Source organism: Hemicordylus capensis, chromosome 3 (assembly GCF_027244095.1).
Source record: "Hemicordylus capensis ecotype Gifberg chromosome 3, rHemCap1.1.pri, whole genome shotgun sequence".
In the NCBI taxonomy this organism is placed as follows: Eukaryota; Metazoa; Chordata; class Lepidosauria; order Squamata; family Cordylidae; genus Hemicordylus; species Hemicordylus capensis.
The window spans coordinates 102045065-102063711 of NC_069659.1; the positions used below are offsets into that span (position 1 = coordinate 102045065).

The following is an 18647-nucleotide window of genomic DNA, read 5'->3' on the forward strand; positions in this document are numbered from 1 at the left end:
TCAAAATGTACTTCCAAAGAAAAAATAATTTGGTTTTGCACTCTCATATATGCATATAATTAGGCCAGACACTTAAGGTATGTTTCTATTACTTTCCTTTAGGTAAGAGTCTATTATGCAGTCCTGTTTAGAGCCACATACTATCCTGTGTAACATTTTGCCGCTTTAAGCAAAGTTTGTAAAAACACAACATTTAGGCCTTAGAGAATTTAACCTCCTCTCTCCCCAAACAAGATTTTCTTACCTTTGGAGTAGCAATATGCAGATTCATCCCAAACTTAGCAGCACTCAACATAATTGAGTTCAGGACATTATTTCCATCACCTATCCAGCTTAGTGTCAATCCACTCAAAGACCCATAGTGTTCCTAGCCAATGAAAAATCACAGTAACAGTGAGAAGGCAACAGCCAATCAGGCCAATGCTGTCAAAATAACGCACTTATCTTCAGAAGTAAGTACTTGTCAACTATGAATTGTATCTTTGACCATAACTGTAGTCTAGTTTTGGTGGTGATGCTTGACCACCCTCCCAGTGGTCTCTTTGCCAGATACAGTATAATTATTATAACCAAGGGTCAGTGAATTGTTTGCGTATATTAGCATATGATATTCTACCTTCTCATATAAATTGGAGCATTTTAGTTATGGCCTATGGCTAAAAGAAATAAAACTGAACTAATAATAATTGATTATGATGGCATTATATTTCTATTGCAGCAATATATACACCTACAGTGTGAGTTTAGAAAGACAGACAGATATTATTGCCCAACTTGATCCTGCCTGGTGCAGCAGGAAAGCTGTAAATGTTCCTAGAATAATACCAAGAAATATATAGCTATGGTTGTGTGTATATTTCATGTGTCTGTGACTGCAGCACACTAATGCCACATAGATATCAGCTGAAGAATTCACCATACAATGAATTGCAACATTCATTTAAGCAAAACAAACAAACAAAACAAAACAAAACCCCAAACAAACAAACAAAGCAGGTTTATAGCTTTCTTCTTCCCTTAGCTGTGGGGGGAAGTTTGAAAGTGAAATCTCAAAAGCCAGAGGAGACCTGAGCAATTCGGGCAATCGGGGCTGGGTCTTGCATGATCTTTATAGTTCCTTATTCTATTTGATATCATTTAGAAGCAGAATCGAGTATGCAAAACAAACTAATACATGCACAATTGTTTTCATTTCCATAAAGTATTCAGATTAAAGAATATGGCTTTTCTTGGTGCAAAAATTTGTAGGGACGGGAGAGCTGGGGCTATGATAATAGCCCCAAATATGGCTAATAATCTTCTATCTAAACAACCAAATATTTACTATCTCTCTCTCTAATCACTCTAGAGGGAATGGACATGGTTCAGAAGATAAATGGAAGTCAAGTATTAGCACTCATCTGTCATGTCTGCCCTTCTGAGCCACAGAAGCTAAATGAAGCTATATTGCAGAGCTGGAAAAGTTCAGAAAAAGGCAAACCAATATGATCAAGAGGCTGGAGCATCTTTTCTACAAAGGAAGGCTACAACACTGGGAGTCTTTTAGTTTTTTTTAAAAAGGCAGTTAAGGGGAGATGTGATTGGGGGCAGAGCCACCATTGAGCAAATGGGTTCAAAGAACCCAGGCCACCAAGGAAAAGGGCCGCTGGAGCCCCCATTGTGCATGATGTCATGTGCAAAGGGGGCGTGGCCCAGTTGCCAGAAGGCCTACTCCAGTCTTCCCCCTCTCACTTCCAGGCAGCACTTGCTGCCTGACAGTGTTTAGTTCCCTTCCTTTCCCTCGAAGGCTCTTTTAGACAAAAAGAAATATGGACTATAAATAGCTCTCAGGACAGAGGTTTGGGGGTTTTTATGATTATTTATCTTTCACTCTGGGGAAAGTACAAAGTATTCTTGCAGAGTGCCAAGGAAAGCTACCATTCCAGTTACAGAGTGTGGAGTTTAGTTGCTGCAGCGATCTAAGGAATATGCATGGAGATCACTGTAGAGTCTAATACTAAACTAGTTTACTGGTGAAATACATTAGGATAGGAAAGACCTAATCCTATCTACTAGCTACATAATGAATCGGTAGGGAAAGAGAGAGAGAGAGATGTTTCTATCTTATCTCTAGGAGGAAAGGAAGAGGACTGGCTCACTACAGCAAGTACCTGAGAAGTCAAAGAAGGGGCCATAGAGTAGAGGCAAGCAGGGACAGGCAAGGAGACCTTCATTGACTACTTCTACTCCCAATGCCCCTAGTGGTCACTGTGGGATAGTCAGTACAAAAGGTTGATGTCACTGGAACTCCATTTCCAACAAGAAGTAACTATTGTGTTCTCTAAGCAGGTATTCCCAGGAGGTAACTGGCAGTGGGATAAGTGCCAGCACAGCTAGCAGGCAGCGAACTCTTACATAAGAGCCATGAGTCACTTGTCACTTCAAAAAAAACACCTGCCAATTCTGGGTGATAAAATACATTCTAAAGGCAGGGGTCTGATCAGACAAAAAGAGCAGGCGACAGTGATTTATTTCTCTGTGTATCATAATGAATCCACGATTTCTCTCTTTCTGACTCATGGTGTTTCTGTTTCTGTTAGGACTCATGCTTTCTCAGCAGCTCACAAAGGCTGAGTGAACATCAGCTTCTCAGAGCATGAGCACCTCATTTCTATGCAGGGCCCCTTCTCCTCCATGACTGTGTAGTTCTTTCTCTCAGCTCCTGAACAATACTTATAGTAGGGGGAAAACACAATTGTGGAGTATGAATGCATGGAAAGAAAAACCTATATACAAGGCAGGGCTCCCACAGCTTTTGGTTTCCTGCATTAACACTTTGTGTCTCCTTCATGTATACTGAAGAGTGCCCATCACAGCTATGCAATTCCCCAACTCAAAGAAGTGGCTCCACATTTAACGCAGCAAATGCATCGGTTGCAAGTACACTGCTGCTTCCCACAGTGTACACAACAGCTGTGGATGTCTAGGGTTTGTGCCCTTCAACACTCATGTACACATGTTGGGAACCGCAGCCCAGTCATGGCTCCCAGGCTCATGTATGTGAGTGTTTAAGGAACAATACACAGCTGTTGTTCTTACTTTACATGTTTGCTGCATATGCATATCATGTTCTTGTGGACCCACTGGGTATCTGAAGGTAAGTGGGAAGTATGATATTCAGAATTTCATATTAAAAAATACCAAGAAAAATTATTTAAACCTTTCAGGTGTGATATTCAGGTGTAAAAAGTAGTGCATTCAGCTAATTTCAGTGGCAGGATTATTTATGCAAAATTTGGTATCGGTAGGTCATTGGAAAGTATGACTTTATTTTGTACAAAGAAATTCTTCAAAATATATAATAGATTGATTTAGTTTGCTAAAAGTTGTGATATTAATCAGGAAACAGAATGATGTTACCTGAAGTGTAAGGTAATCAGCTAAAATCTGGATAGGATGGTCAGAATCAGAGAGTCCATTTACCACTGGGATCGAGGCCTCTTTCGCCAACACCTCCAGAGTAGAGTGTTTATAAACTCGAGCCAGGATTGCATCTGTCATAGTTGACAGTACTCTAGAGAAAAGTAAAGCAGATATCCAAGTTTATCCTTCAAAATATATCGCTAAAAATTAGGGCAGTAAAAATAATGAATTGGATAGTTTCTGCTGCCTAGATAATTCACAGTGCCTGCCCAACTAATTTAAATGCATATTTTAACTATTTTTAAAAATTAATATATACGTGCTTGACAAAAATACATACTGCATTTTATCTGAAATGGAGGATTTAAAAAGGACCTCAAAATGTCAAACAAGCATAAAGAAAGTAAGACTTTTATTGTGCAATCCAGACAATACAAGAAATTAAAACACTAGCTGACATCCAGTGTAGTCTACCAGTAGCATGGCAGGAAGATACGCTTGTGCAATGAACAGAGAGCTTCCTCACCAGCGCTCTGGTCATGCAGCCTCAAATGCAGCAGGAGGGGATGAATTTCAGTGCCCTGCACTGCCTTCAGAAATGTTCTGTGTCACCCGAAAATAAATCCCGGAAAGCTGCATAACCCACAGGGATATCGTGCAAAGTGTTGAAGTTCAACCCAGCAACTACACTCAAGGTTATGCCGCCAGAGCACAGCTAGGAAAGCTCTCCTTCGCGTGGAGAGCCATTTCCTGCCACACTATCAGTAGGCTGTACTGGATGACAGCCATTATTCCTTGTCTCTTTGCAACACAAACTGTCCAGTGAAAACGATTTGTAACTTCCGATTGTCCCAAACATGGAATTTATAGTATAAAGAAAATTATCAACTGAAAACAGCAATTTCCACTGATCACTTAGATAGATAACTTCATACTGGATAACTGCAATCACAAGTTGTAGATATCTATATTTGTTTAAAATTTATGGAGAATGGTCATACAGAAACTAGACTGAAGACTGGATTTCATGATTTCAGATTTCTGCCAGAAAGTATGCTAGACTAACTTCTTATATCCATTATCCAAGAACTTAACCAAATGGCTTCTTATCCAACCAGCGGAGCCCCTGGACTCTGCTCCTCCTCCTCCTCCTCCTCACCATTGTTACCCACCTGCTTGCCTACCCTTTCCCTCTAGCCCAGAGGAAGCAAAAAGAGGAAGAGGAGGGGCTGCTCCACTGAATGCTCACTTCTTGCCAGCTCCCTCTTTTACAAGTGAGTAGGTAACGGGGGTGAGGAGGAGCAACAACAGCAGCAGTGAGAGGCAAAGGGAGCTAGGAGGATGGAGCCCAGGGAAAATGCCTTGTCTGAAGGCCCTCCAAAACCTGGAACCAATACGTTTATGATACTGTTTCCCTTCCCAGCTTGATTAATCCCCCCCTCCCGTTTATCTTTCAGTTGTTACCATAGCAAAGTTCATATTGGAGTGTTAAAAAACATGCAGATAACCGAGCTAAAATAAGAGACTGCTTATATAAAACTACAATGATTTAATCTTTTAGAATGCAATAAAAAGGTATAGCAGGTATAGCATGTCTCCTTTTTATCAGAGGACAAGTGAGGCACTCACATAAATGCAGATAATAGTCTTTACACTAAAGAGTCTTGTGCCACTTTTAAAGACTAAGATTGGCAGCACAATCTGTTACCAAGAGAGTCTGTTTGGGAGCTCCCCGGAACACCCCTATATCTGGCTTGGGGCTACAGGCTTGTAGTTCCCACATTTTGCTGCTCAGATCCCATGGGACTGTGAGATCTCTAATAGGTTCACATGAGCTAACTCATAGGGCATGTCACCTGGTGTGATGTGTAGCCTGGGGAAAGGTGGCTCTCAGGTCAAGTTTAATTTTGGGACTACAGGAAGACCTCCCTGTGCTGCCCCCTTGATTGCTTTCAGGTGCGGAAGTCAGAGTAGATCTGATTGAATCAAGCACTATTCTTTTAAAGTATCCCAAGAATTCTTGGAATACTTTTCAAGTATAGCCAAGTATTCTCCCTATTTTGGCACAATGGATCAGGTCAAGATATCACCTCCTCAGGAAGGAGTGATAAAAGGTAGCAGGTCATCTCCTCTGCTAAGGAGCATGTTAATGGATGGCTCAAGGCATGGGAAACAAGCTTGTTAACATTCTTAATCACTCCCAAGGGATTCTAAAAAGACACAAGATAAACTCTGATGTGCCCATTACGTGCCCTACACACGTCTCTTGGACCTATACACCCTTTGTACTGGAAGGAAGCACACCCAGCAAATTTGATTAGGACAATGATGCATCCTGGGCTTTGTCCCTTTTGTCCACCTTTTCAAGGTACGATCAGCATGATGCCACCAGGCAAGAGTTTTGCTATAAGTAACCTAGCCATACAATCAATTGGTGGGTCTCTACCCTGAATTCACAGCTGCTCCAGGGATGAATCTGCAAAGCACACTATGGTCCTTTCCCCGCAATGCCTTCAATAGGGCTGGGCCTGCCTCTTACCCCTTCTCCGATAATCAGAGGCCAGCTAATGATGTAATGAGGGTTCCCAGTGTACAGTAGGGATGTGCATGAACTGGTTTGGAGGGCCTTTTACAGGCCTCAGAACCAGTTCGAATCCCTCACCAGCTCAAAGGTTCAGTGGCAGGAGGGGGATGTCTTTAAGAGCAGGAATGGGTGCGCTGACCCCCCCCCCAATTTCCCCCATTAGCACACTAGTTCTTGAGCCCATCGGGGTGGCACCATACCTCTGTGCCGCCCTGTGCCACCATTTACTGGATGTAGCCAAAAGTAGGAAGTGCAACTGCGTGTGTTGCTTGCTCACTCGTGCACGTTCCACACATCACATACATGCAATGTGTGTGTGTGTGCGCGCAAGCGATACATGCAGTTGCATTTCCTAATTCTGGCTACATCTGGTAAACGGTGGCATGGGGCAGCAGGGAGGTATGTTGCCACCCCGACAGGCTCTTAAGGACTTGCACACTGGCGGGGGAAATTTGGTGGGGGGTAAGTGCACCCACCCCCACCCTTAAAGCCTATCCTCCCTGCCGTTGAACCGGCCCCCGTCGGTTCCGTTCACATCCCTAGTGTACAGATGTCAAAATGCATTATGGGACAATATTTCAATTCTATTTTTCAAATAGGGACCCAGCTCCCTATTTTTGCCGTGGAGGCCCAGATGCTTCAGTTGTCTGGGTGCAGGGTTTGCAGAGCCAAATGGAGTCTCTGCTCGTCTGTCTGCAACAGGGGGAGGAAATCTGCCCCCTGCACCAAACCACACCCATATGTTAATGTGAACAGGTCTGAAGTCTATCACTCTTTGATACCACAAGACTCTGTTCTTGCTGTAACAGATTAATATTGCTGCTCCTCTGGAATGGGTCTTTACAACGCAGCCTAATCTTTCTAGTGAGCAGCTGAGAAACTGCATAATCTCTTTTACCCTAATCTTTCTGTGGCTTTAAGGGAAATAGAGAAACAAAACAGCATACAAGGCTGCAAATGTATTGCCTTCTAGAATTTCATATAAATAATAGCATACTGGTTTTAGACAGATCAGTAAAGCAAAAAAGGGTTTTAATTTATAAAGCATGTTACATATTTGTGGCATATTTGTGGGGAGGGAGGGGGAAACTGAAAAAGGATTGTTGCTGTAACCCAGATATTTAACATGCTTCAACTAAAGCAAGAAGAACTGGAGAAGTGAAAACATACAGGCACCATTCAACCAAAAGAGGAGCACCTTAATGTTTTATTGATCTCAGTTGAAGAGATTAATGCTACAATCCTAAATGCACATTATGGAACATGATGTTCCATTTAATATAATGAGACTTTAGATTGTGAGCCCTTTGGGGACAGGGAGCCATCTTGTTTATTTATTATTTCTCTATGTAAACCGCTTTGGAAACCTTTGCTGAAAAGTGACTATATGAATATTTGTTGTAGTTATGATTAAAAATGTATAGGATTGTGCTATTAATTATGCTCTCCTCCCTCTCATTGAAATAAAGAGCCTAACTTTGGTTAGAGTGTGCTCATTTCTATAAAGCATGAAATAATTGTTTGATTTAATGTCTTAGAGATGTTTGCTGACATTCCTTGCTGTTCTACAACAAAGGAAAAAGCCCTGGGGGACACACAAAGAAGTTGGAAACTAGCTGTGTTTCTTCTTCTGCAACTCAAGAAGAAGGACCATTCACTTGCAGGAAAATGTCCCCGAGGGGATGTATTCCTTCCAGGTCCTTTTCAAGTGGATTTCATTCTCCTAGCACATAGTAAAATTGAGCTACATTAAAGATGCATACATGCAAATCAGGACTAACTGCCATTTTTTTCTCTTGCAAGTGGAGCTCAACTTCCTTCAGACTTCGTAAGTCATCAAACAATTAACTAAACACTGATTCCATAGTATTTTTTTTCTCCAGCTCCCATGCTCTAGGCAGACTGCCATGTTTTATGTTTAAAGCACTGTGTGTAGAGAGAGTTAGTGATATGCAAGTTTTCTTGCCATCAACTCTACACAGCTAGTTTCTGCATTAAACACATAAAACCAGTTTCCTCTGAGTTAAATCCATGAGCGAAGACTGTATGTATGTCTAAACAAAACACAGTGAGTGTGTTTCCACGACAGGTTCACCACAAAATGATGTACATCTTTACACATCCTAAGTTTTGAAAGCTGAGGTATTCAAGCAATGTTAATACTTTCACCATACAAAAGAAATGGAACAGTCACAAGATGTACTACAAACCGGGCCGTGTCAGCGATGCTTTCATTAACACCCAGGTGAATGTCTTCTGCTGTGAGGAAACAAGGATGTCCTCCAAGGAGAGCAAATCCTAAAGTAGATATAATGCTTACAAGTTTTAGTGATGCAATGCAGCCTAGGTATTACTTTAAGGTAATTACTTTAAGGCCAGTAATTCACTGCCCATCAGAGCTGAAATTCTGCATATCAAACTTCACCTGATGCAGTTATGGAGAAAATTTCACTGGCTGCATTTCTACCTCTCATGTAGCTAATAGTAAGAGCTTCACTAGAAAGAAGCCATGGCATTCCTACGTGGGAACCACAGTAGGATAATTATTGCCTTTTATGCAGAATTTCAGTAGTACCAAAGATTTCAGGCATTTCTTTAAAAATGAGAGGCCCTGTTTATATTTTTCTTGTTGATTTATTAAACAATGCTGCTGTTAGGTTTTCAGAGTTCTCTCCACCTAAATGTCATGCTCTCACCACGATACTGGCTAAAAGCATAGGCAAGAACAAAGGAAACTGACAATCTTACAATTTTATTATGAGTTGCATGGCCTGATGCTATGATCCCTTCCACAGTGGATGAGTTGCAGTGTGGCACTCTTGTACCTCACCATGGGGTGGGACAGGCATAAGTCTCCATACTGCCTGTTGTGCAGGAAGTGCGCAAAGAGGAGTGCACTTGGAGATAAGAACATAAGAACAGCCTTGCTGGATCAGTCCCAAGGCCCATCTAGACCAGCATCCTGTTTCACACAGTGGCCCACCAGATGCCGCTGGAAGACACAGGCAGGAGTTGAGGGCATGCCCTCTCTCCTGCGGTTACTCCCCTGCAACTGTAGCTCAGTGGCAAAACACATGCTTTGAATGGAGAAGGTTCCAGGTTCAATTCTTGGCATCTCTAGTTGGGGCCAGGAAAGACTCTTACCCCAGGCCATGAAGAACTGCTGCCAGTCAATGTAGACAGTGCTGAGCTAGATGGCCTGACTCAGTATAAACTTCATGCCATAATATTGACGCTTGTTTGTAATGGCCAAAAACAGCTCTCTATGGCTGTTTTATAAGGAGGTTGGAAAGGATATTTAGATGCCGTGACGTGTCTATACCTACAAAGATTAGAATCATTCGAACCATGGTTTTTCCCATGACACTCTATGGATGTGAAAGCTGACTTTGAAGAAGCAAGATAGAAAAAGTGTTGACGCTTTTGAACTTTGGTGTTGGAGAAGTCTTTTGAGGATACCATGGACAGCCAGGAAAACAACTAAATGGATCATAGAACAAATCAATCCAGAATTTTCACTCGAGGCACAAATGACCAGGCTCAAACTTTCATACTTTGGACACATTATGTGAAGACCCAGCTCCCTTGGGATGCTGGGAAAAGTTGAAGGAAAGATAAGAGGACAACCAGCAGCAAGGTGGATGGACTTGATTACAACAGCAATGAATGCCACCACTGAGAGACCTTAAAGGCCAAGTTGAAGACAGATCATCTTGGAGAGAATATATCTATGTAGTCACTATGAGTTGACACCGAATTGACTGCACTTAATCAATCAATCAATCAATCAATTGGGTAAAAGAGGAATATAGGAAGCTGCCTTATACTGAGTCAGACAGTTGGTCCATCTAGCTTTGTCTACCTTGACTGGCAGCGGTTCTCCAAGGTTTCAGGCAGGAATCTATCTTTCCCAGCCCCACATGGAGATACCAGGGATTGAACTTGGAAACATCTGCACACAAAGCAGATGCTATAGCTCCATCTGTAGGGAATTACATTTCTGCACTGTATTCTGTAGTACTGTAATGGTTTATATTTTATTGTTATTTACTGTGCTTTAATGTATACATCTTTGGGGTACTTTTTAAGTAAAATAAACTACTAAAATACAATAAATTATCATCACCTCTGAATTGTAATAAAGGAAAAGAAAGCCAATGTCTAGTATAACACCATGCAAATCAATGCTGTCAAAATATTTTCTGGGAATACCATATGTTCATAGCATTTTACTGAGATAAAGCATTCTTTTCAGTCACAAAGGAGAAGAATATATGTTGGGATAAAATATGGATATCATTTTGTTATCCAAAATGTGTCTTAAAGTATCAAAGATCTTTGCAACTTTGCTTAATTCTTTCTCACCAGCAGATGGCACCACAGCTATGGCCATAAGATTAAAGCTTTAAAGTTTTTAACTTAACAGATTTCTGTCAATTGTTATTCAACAGCTGATCTAGCTACAATGCTTGTTTGTTTTTAATGATTAAAATTCATAAAGAAGTTCTGGTAATAAGCATGTGGGGGAAACAAAAAAGAAACTGCAATATAAGCCAGTGCTTCTGAAAAATAAGATTTTTAATGGTTCTTAGAACCAGTTTGCTTAATAAATTGACCCTCTTACTTCTTCGGTGCCCTGTTCTTTGGAATCACCAAATAAACAGAAGTCTTGCATCTCTGATACAAGCAGAAATTTGTTCTTTGCAGCCTCATCTACCCTACAGCACTATGCCATAACGTGCTGCAATTAAGTATATCCATAAACATGCTCATGGTGAATTTTGCAACTTTGGATATACAGGAAATAGCCATAGCTCAGCAGCAGAGCACGTTTTGCATGCAGAAAGTTCTTGGTTCAATCACTGGTATCTCCTGGAGGCTTTACACACATGGCTTTGGGTTCGAATCTCCTTCTGGATGGAGAGTGTGAGTCCACATATCAGCTGCCTTTTCTTCGAAGTCCCTTCAGGCTATCGGGGACCAATACAGACACAGCTCTGTTTTCCTCTGAATCGAGGCTGCTCATTCTGGCTTATCCTGATTTATGTCCAACTCAAAATCATCCTCTGTTTCCAGTGGCTTTTTAAAAATAGGGAACCTGTTATGTTTTCCCTTGATGAGTGGAGTGGTGTTTTTCAAAACTCGGTGTTTTTCAAAATTCAATGAAAGGGAGTTTGACAGCTGTTGGGTATGGTGACTATGGTCTGCTCTGAGTATATGCAATTGCAAGTGCTGGGGGAGGGGAAAGGGTTTTTTAGCAGATTGGTGAAATTCTGTGGAGGGAGTCCAGGGGAGAGGGAGGGAGACATTCCTGATTTAAATGCAAGCACAAACTGCAGCATGTGGGTCTTAACATAGGCTTTAGATATGCAGAATGGAGGCTACAGCCTCATGTAAACTGAGCCCTTTTTGGTTTTAGCTGATTCATCTGCATTTTTCTTAATGAAAGAGAAAGCAATGGTTTCTACTTTAAACTTCCCTGCCTCTGGGATGTATGCTTGGGGGTGGGACGGGACATGAGGTGATGAAGGCATTTACTCACAAAGGCAAGTTCATTCTAAAATTCAGCAAAGATTTGGGTCAGATTTGACAGGCTCGGGTTAAGCATTTTGCTGTTTGATCCCTTGGCAACTGTCATGCTGTTCTTCTGCAATGCTGTCAAACTAGCAAAAAAAAAAAAAAGTCCTTTCACCACCTCCACTACAAGGATTGGTTGGAGGAAAAACCCAGGACCAGCTGGTGGGAATGCTCAGGAAAAATATCTGCCAGGGATTGTGGCGAAGAGCCGACACTATGTAAACTGTCCATCTAATGCCCCAAATTAAACATCTTGCGAATCTGCTGTGAAGCAGATTTGCTCTTCAGATACCCAAGGCATAAAGCCATGTGTGAATATCCTCCAGCTGAAGAAGCTCAGTCCAAATAAACCATACTTACTGGTTGGATGGATCAATAGCCTGGCTTAGTATATTTTCATCATACCTAATGAGTACAATTTGTGTTCAAAATAAGAATAAATATTTTTGTGTGGGTCATGGATAAGGCATTCAAGTGCTTAGAATTATCAGACTTCCTTTCAATTATCCATTAAAAATAGAGTTGATTTCTTTCTTCTGTCTTATATGTAAACAGTTTAAAGATTTCTGAACTGAAGTACAAAACTGACAGTTCATGAGTCAATAATAGATTAGACCAGCTTCTGTTGGTTTAAGAATCTGCAAGATTTTCAGCTGCAGAGAACCTTTCATCAGCTAAAACAGAAAACCATTTGTGGATGTTGAAAGCTTGAAAACTTGCATATTCACAGACAAATGGTTCTCAGTAAAATACAGTGCAGTAAAAATACATTAAAACATCTCTATATATAATACATTAAGGTTTTACGTGGCAAGCCCCGCCCACACAGTGCTATACCAATCGGAGGTAACAGAGCAGACGCACCAAGGAGATTGCGCAGTGGGGGTTCCATATGCAGATAGGAAAGAGGAGCAGGTAGGGGGTGAGTGAGTGAGCGAGCAGCAGGGAGGGGTAAGTGAATGAGCAAGTGGTGGGGAGGGGTGAGTGAGTGAGCAAGCAGTGGGGAGGGGATGAGTGGTGGGGAAGGAGTGAGCAGCAGGGAGGGGGTGAGTGAGCAAGTGGGCAGCGAGAAGGGGGTGAGTGAGTGAGCAAGCAGTGAGGAGAGTTGAGTGCGAGAGCGAGAAGGGAGTGAGAGAGAGAGCGGCAGGGAGGGGGCAAGCGAGTGAGAGAGAAGTGAGGAGCGAGTGGGTGAGCAAGCAAGCAGCGGGGAGGGGGCGAGTGAGAATGGGTGGCTGACAATGAGCAATAAAGCAGGGGCTGTGATGGCCAGGTGAGCGGTCAAGGAGAGCAACAAAGTCCTAGTGCACAGATGCTCTGCACAGGTTCAGCTAGTACTAGATAATACAGCAATGAATTTCTACACAGAATGTTTATTTAGAGCCCACAAACAGATAACATTTGTGTACACCTAAGCATATAAGGCACGATCCAGCCAAAGATAAGCACTTTTAAGTCCATTTGATTAATTTTGGCTGTACTGTACTCATTATTTCCTGTTATAATGTCTGTTTTTACTTGATTTAAGCTCTCAAAGAGCTAAGACTGAATTAGAAATAATTAGAATTAGTAATGTTGGTTTTTAAAGTAAATGGTCATTTATTCTGAATTCGCCACCCCTTGCCTGTTTTACTCTTATTATTGCTCTGAAAACAAATTACATTTTTCATTGTATAAAGAGAAATACCCTACAGAGAATTTACTTTATTTACTGTCACAACCTTTTGGCCTGTATTTACCTGTCTCTGTAGATAATCTAGTTCTTGTACTTCTTTTCTCAAAAATCATGGCTAAAGATTTTCCTTGTAGCAAAGGCAAATACTGAAAAGAAGAGAAATGATGTGTGTGTCACACTAGTATGCGCAATGAACCTTTTGAATCTATTTTGCTTTACAGTCAGTAATAAAAGTAGTCACTGTGTCAGTTCTAGATGACTGTGATTTAGGATATCCAGCTTCTTAATGGGCTACCAATAAAAGAATTGTGTCCCCAACATCCCCAAGTCTTGGACAGCAAAAATTGGCATTGAGGTCCTGGATGACTGCCTAGTGTTTAAATAGGCCTAGAGTGGGCATTGTTACAAAGGTGTTATTGCAGAATTGAAAAGTTTGCCTGTGTTTAATACCCGGTAAAACTTCAGAATACCGAGCTGAATTTTGAAAACATTCACATTTCATTTTTGGGTTTTACTTTGATTCTTTTAAAAACTTATTTTAAAGATTTGTTTAACTCTAAGACAATAATGTTCTCCTTTGTCAAATTTAATACTTTAATAATTACACAACTGGGGGGATTATCCAGCCACTGCTTCTTTCCCATCTTGTAGTGTGTTCTTCTGCATGGGGAATTCCCCTCCTGCTGCCACTCCCATGCATTGCTAGCTCTGCTCATCTGAAGGCTATGGATGCATGTAGGACAAGACTTGGTTACACGTAATTTACGCCCCTTGTTTTCGTTTAAATCCACTAAATTACCCCTGCTAACTGGGCAAAGAGGCACCTTCTGAACATGGTGGTTCTCTTTATTTAGCAGGCGGAGAGTAACTGGCCCTAGCCAGCTCCAGAACAGTACTTCCAGTGACTGTTGCTGGTGTCTATCTCATGGTGTGTGTTTTTAAGATTGTGACAGGGAGCCATCTTATTTATTTATTATTTCTCTATGTAAACCACTTTGGAAACTTTTGTTGAAAAGCGGTATATAAATATTTGTTTGTTTGTAAATTCAGCATCAGCTATACCTTGGACTGCTAAAATGTATTCAAATTACAGTAACATCAATTAATTCTTCCCAGTAATTTTAAGTTAGGATAAGCTGCTTGAGAATCCCTGTCCCTGCATTAATTTATTTTAACTCTGATCAGATGTGCAATTGTTTGAATTTTATTGCTGATGTGTATTTGCTTGTAAACTGCTCTGGAAATGTGTATGTTAAATGTTTGCTCTCAAACATAACCTTCCTTACATTGAAGACAACCCCCACTTTACACTGAATATCACACTGGCTGCTCCTCTCCTCTCTTCCTCTCCTCCCCTCCCCACTCCTCTATAAAGAAATCACATTCCAAGTTGGCATTCATGGCCATTATAAGAATCCTTTATTTTGTGAATTATTACAGTCAAAGGATGAAAAGATGGGATTTAGTTGTACTTTGCCATAACATAAACAAGAAAATATATTTTAAAAAACCAAAAAATGGTTTAACAGCACCCTATTGGTACATCGGTACTTGCTCAGCACATGGAGAACTGATTCTTATCAGCACACAAGAGCTAAAAACCAAAATTTAAAAGCAAAAGAACAAATTTATGGTAAATCACAAACATCTTTATAGGGATAAAACACAATAAAAGACATGAAAGTAAGATTTCATTTTCACACTGATTTCACACTGAAAATCTTGCATACCTCCCCTTTGTGCTTGATTCTTTCTTTCAGATCTGATGACACCCAAAGCAAATATTTGATTTCTTCAGCTGTATAATTTTGCAAAGTCAAGAGGTCAAGACCTTTCAACTGAATGGAAGATTTAGTAGGTGGCCCAAGCCTAGTTGATAGTGGTAAAAGGAAGAGACAGACCGTTACATTATTTCCTGCTAACTTGGCATCTTTTGAAGTGATGACTCTCATATCTTTAGCAACTGTCCCTATTCAACCCAGCATACTGTTTTTCCCAGTGGCTGCTGGTGGTGTCCCCTTTGTGTTTATTTTCAGATTGTGAGCCCTTTGGGACAGGGAACCATCCTCTCATTCCTTCTGCTATGTGAACTTTGAGAATTTTCACTTTGAGAACTTTTTTTTGTTGAAAAGCAGTGAATGGAGTTCTGGGAGCAAAACCTGAACACACAACTCAGAAGTGATAATCAGGTCAGGTTTTGCTCTTCTCTGTGGAGTCCCCAAGTGCAGCCTTTTTGCTCTCCCATTTGAATGAATTTACTCCAATAGAGGGAAGTAATGTGGTGCATTCTTTCTTTTTGAAGTGTGCAACTCTTGCACAGAGATCATACTATCTTGTGGTGCAGCCTCCCCTGCAATACATCTTACTTCCCTCCTCCTCCTCTCACCTGCATCCTGTACCACTTTCATCATGATGATGGGCACTCACAGTCCCTATCAATCATAATGAGTTATTTTTGCTAATATATTAATAATTGGTTGTGAGCACTGTTCCCTCTAAGACGTGCACACGCTCACAAGTTTTTGGATGTCCATTCAGTTTATTATATTATTATTATTATTACACTGCCCAAAACTTGCATCTCTGACAATTTTAGATCCTGCTCAGGTTGAACCAGGAAGGCCCCATTCTGAATGCAGTTGTGCATACACTGCCTTGATACTGAGCCATTTTGGAAGGGTGGTATATAAATCTAATAAATAAATAAATACTGCCACCCAGAACAAAATTCATTCAGCAGAGAGATGAAAAAAATTAGAGGGACCACTGGTTGTGAGTCATTTGAAAATGTTTTATCTATTTCCATTAGAGGTACAAAAGCATTATTTCCAGTGATACTTCTCTATAATGCTCCCTGCAATAATAAAATGAGTCAATTCAATAAAAAATCAATTTACAAACACCATTTCTTTTCTACGTAAATATCTATCCATTCTTCCATATCTGTGATTTCACCATTTCCCCCCCATGTTTCTTCTTCTGTATGTGTGATATCTAAGGATTCTAAGAATATCATTCAGAAATGTTGCCTGTTTTCAGAAGCCTTCCAGTGTTGTTAATAACATTTGCTGCTACTAACAAGTCCTTTTCAATAGTTTATCATACCACTGAAAACAATGAAAGACATTTAATGAAATAATTAGTGGATCCAGTTTAACCGATGGCCTATTATAATATATAATACTAGTATTTTTAAGCCCGTTATGATAACGGGCGCTAGCTTTCTATCCCGTCTTTTCTGTCTCTCTCTCTCTCTTTCTGTCTCTTTTTCCCCCCTTGTCCCCTCTCTCTTTTTGTTTTTTGTTTTGTTGTTGTCTCTGTTTTTGTTCTTCCTTATTTTGCTTTTACTTTTTTGGGGGTGGTGGTGGATGAATAACGGCCAAAATGGCCCATGAGAAGGTGGCCGCCCCCGCCTATCGCCCTCCCGCGCACCCAGCTGCCGGAGCCCACCTTACCCGCTCCAGCCCGAAGGAGAAGAGAGGAACTCGGAAACAGAGCTATTCTCTGTGTTAAGCTGCTGCCTATACTGTCGCAATGGACGCAATAGGCGTCCTTTGCGTCCATAGCGGCAGTTTGAGCAGTGACTTAGCACAGAGAGGAGCTCTGCTCGTGAGCTCCTCTATTTTCCCTCGGGCTGGAGCGGGTAAGGTGGTCTTCAACAGCTGGGAGGGCGATAGGCGGGGGCGGCCACCTTCTCATGGGCCATTTTGGCCCTTAATCTTTTTTGGGGGGGAGCGGGGAAGGTGATTTTGGGCAGCTGGGAGGGCGGGTGAGCAGGCGGCGGCGGCTGTGAGCGGGCGGGAGCCTCCTTGGCGGCTTCGCTGCCACCTCGCCCAGCTTCATTTTGGGCAGCTGGGAGGGCGGGTGAGCAGGCGGCGGCGACGGCTGTGAGCGGGCGGGGGCCTCGTTGGCGGCTTCGCCGCCACCTCGCCCAGCTTCCCTGTCCCCCGTCTCGGTCTTCCCCCGCCGCCATTGCCCTCGCCTTTTTCAGGGCGGCCGCTTCTGGTTGCCTCGGCCTCCTCTCGCCGTGCCGCAGCTCATGGCTGAGGCGGCGGCTCCGCCGCCGCCTCGGCCACTTTCCCCCGCCGCCACACACCGGCTAATGGCCGCCCATGGCTGTGGGACACTGGTGTCTGAGGTCCTGTGTCCCTTGGGCTCTTCTGGGCCTGCGCTTCGCGCAGGCCCAGAACAGCCCAGGGAGGCAGGGACGCAGATCCCCAACGTTCCAAAGCCACGGCCACTCACTTAGCCTTTTATTATATAGGATACTATATAAATATATAGTCTCTATGTTTTTTCTCAAAGGTCTTTGCTGACCACTACACCAAAGAGCAAAAGAGGTTAGACATTTGTAAATAATAGGACAAATGTCTATTGGGACTGAAATGCACATTTAAAATTCTTCCATGGATGCATAAAATTGGCATCTACAGAGGGAAAGCAAATCACAGTAATTGCTCTGACATACTAATTTTCCTATGGAATTTGTTTGCTTTAGCTTCCAGGCTTATGAATGAATGCTGCTAAGCAACGGAGGAAGAGATAGTTACCTATCTGAGAAATCTTGCAGCTGCTAGGAATTGGGCTCGATAGCCCAGGATATCCCTTGCAGCTCTGATATGGTGAAGTATTTAGATGAAACACTTACCAAATACATCGCACCAGATGCTTGCTGATCTTGTTGAGATTCCTAGCGTTGAATAGAGACCTAAAATTAAACAGCATACTTATTTAGTGCTAATGTTTCGTACTAGTGAAAAACAACAACCCACCTAACTAGAGCTAGATGAAAGAGGGAATGGCATCCCTTTCAGTGAAAGAGCAAAGGTAAAACAGTCATGAGGCAGTGTTATCTCTAACACAATTGTGAGACCTGCTCAGGGCTACCATGGTATGTAACCTTATGCAAATACTATAGATTAGTGTCATAAATGAGGAGGACTGTAAACAACCTATAAATTGTGACATAACCATGAGGGACTAGGATAAGACATCACAGTAAAATCTGTGTTTGGCTATTTCCAAGCTAGTGAGGACAGCAGGAATGTCCCTTTCCACTGTTCTCATGGTGGAAAAGCAGGAGTGTTCCTTTTCTTCTTCTAATGAGATGTTGATTATTAAAACAAGAAAGCAGTATTGTGAGGTGGGAAACTTAGAGATCTGACTGACTTTGAAGAATTAATCACCCGACATACTGATCATTTGTTAGGAAGAATTTACAAATTGTTGCTGAAGTATGAGACAGAGACTGAGCAGATTAAAGAATGCATGATTAAATGGATGTAGAACTTCAACAGATCGATCAATATTTCTGACTGGGAATACCAATGGGGAAAGAATATTAAATTTACTTTGTGCACCAATTTAAGAGAAAATTGGTACAAAATGTTTTTCAGGTGGTATATAACTCCT

The 18647-nt window shown here is 41.7% G+C and overlaps 1 protein-coding gene and 1 long non-coding RNA gene across 12 annotated transcripts in view; one reads left to right on the top strand and one right to left on the bottom strand.

The window, feature by feature from the left end:
• The window catches only part of LOC128349276 (uncharacterized), a 32338-nt gene extending 29769 nt beyond the window's left edge, over positions 1-2569 (top strand). The window contains exon 3 of the long non-coding RNA XR_008318696.1: positions 1349-2569. This is a non-coding gene — a long non-coding RNA (uncharacterized LOC128349276). The remainder of the gene's footprint in view (positions 1-1348) is intronic.
• Positions 1-18104, bottom strand: part of OTC (ornithine transcarbamylase) — a 65388-nt gene extending 47284 nt beyond the window's left edge. For all 11 annotated transcript variants that reach the window (XR_008318695.1, XR_008318694.1, XR_008318693.1 and 8 more), the window contains exons 1-6: positions 17884-18104; positions 14966-15104; positions 13300-13381; positions 8197-8284; positions 3400-3553; positions 245-367 (exon numbers count right to left, since the gene is read on the bottom strand). Coding sequence is in view for 1 of the 11 variants with exons in the window: in XM_053305309.1 (XP_053161284.1) it covers positions 245-367; positions 3400-3553; positions 8197-8284; positions 13300-13381; positions 14966-15104; positions 17884-17960 (663 nt within the window). In the remaining 10 variants the exon portion in view is untranslated. The remainder of the gene's footprint in view (positions 1-244; positions 368-3399; positions 3554-8196; positions 8285-13299; positions 13382-14965; positions 15105-17883) is intronic.
• Between the last annotated feature and the right edge of the window lie 543 nt (positions 18105-18647).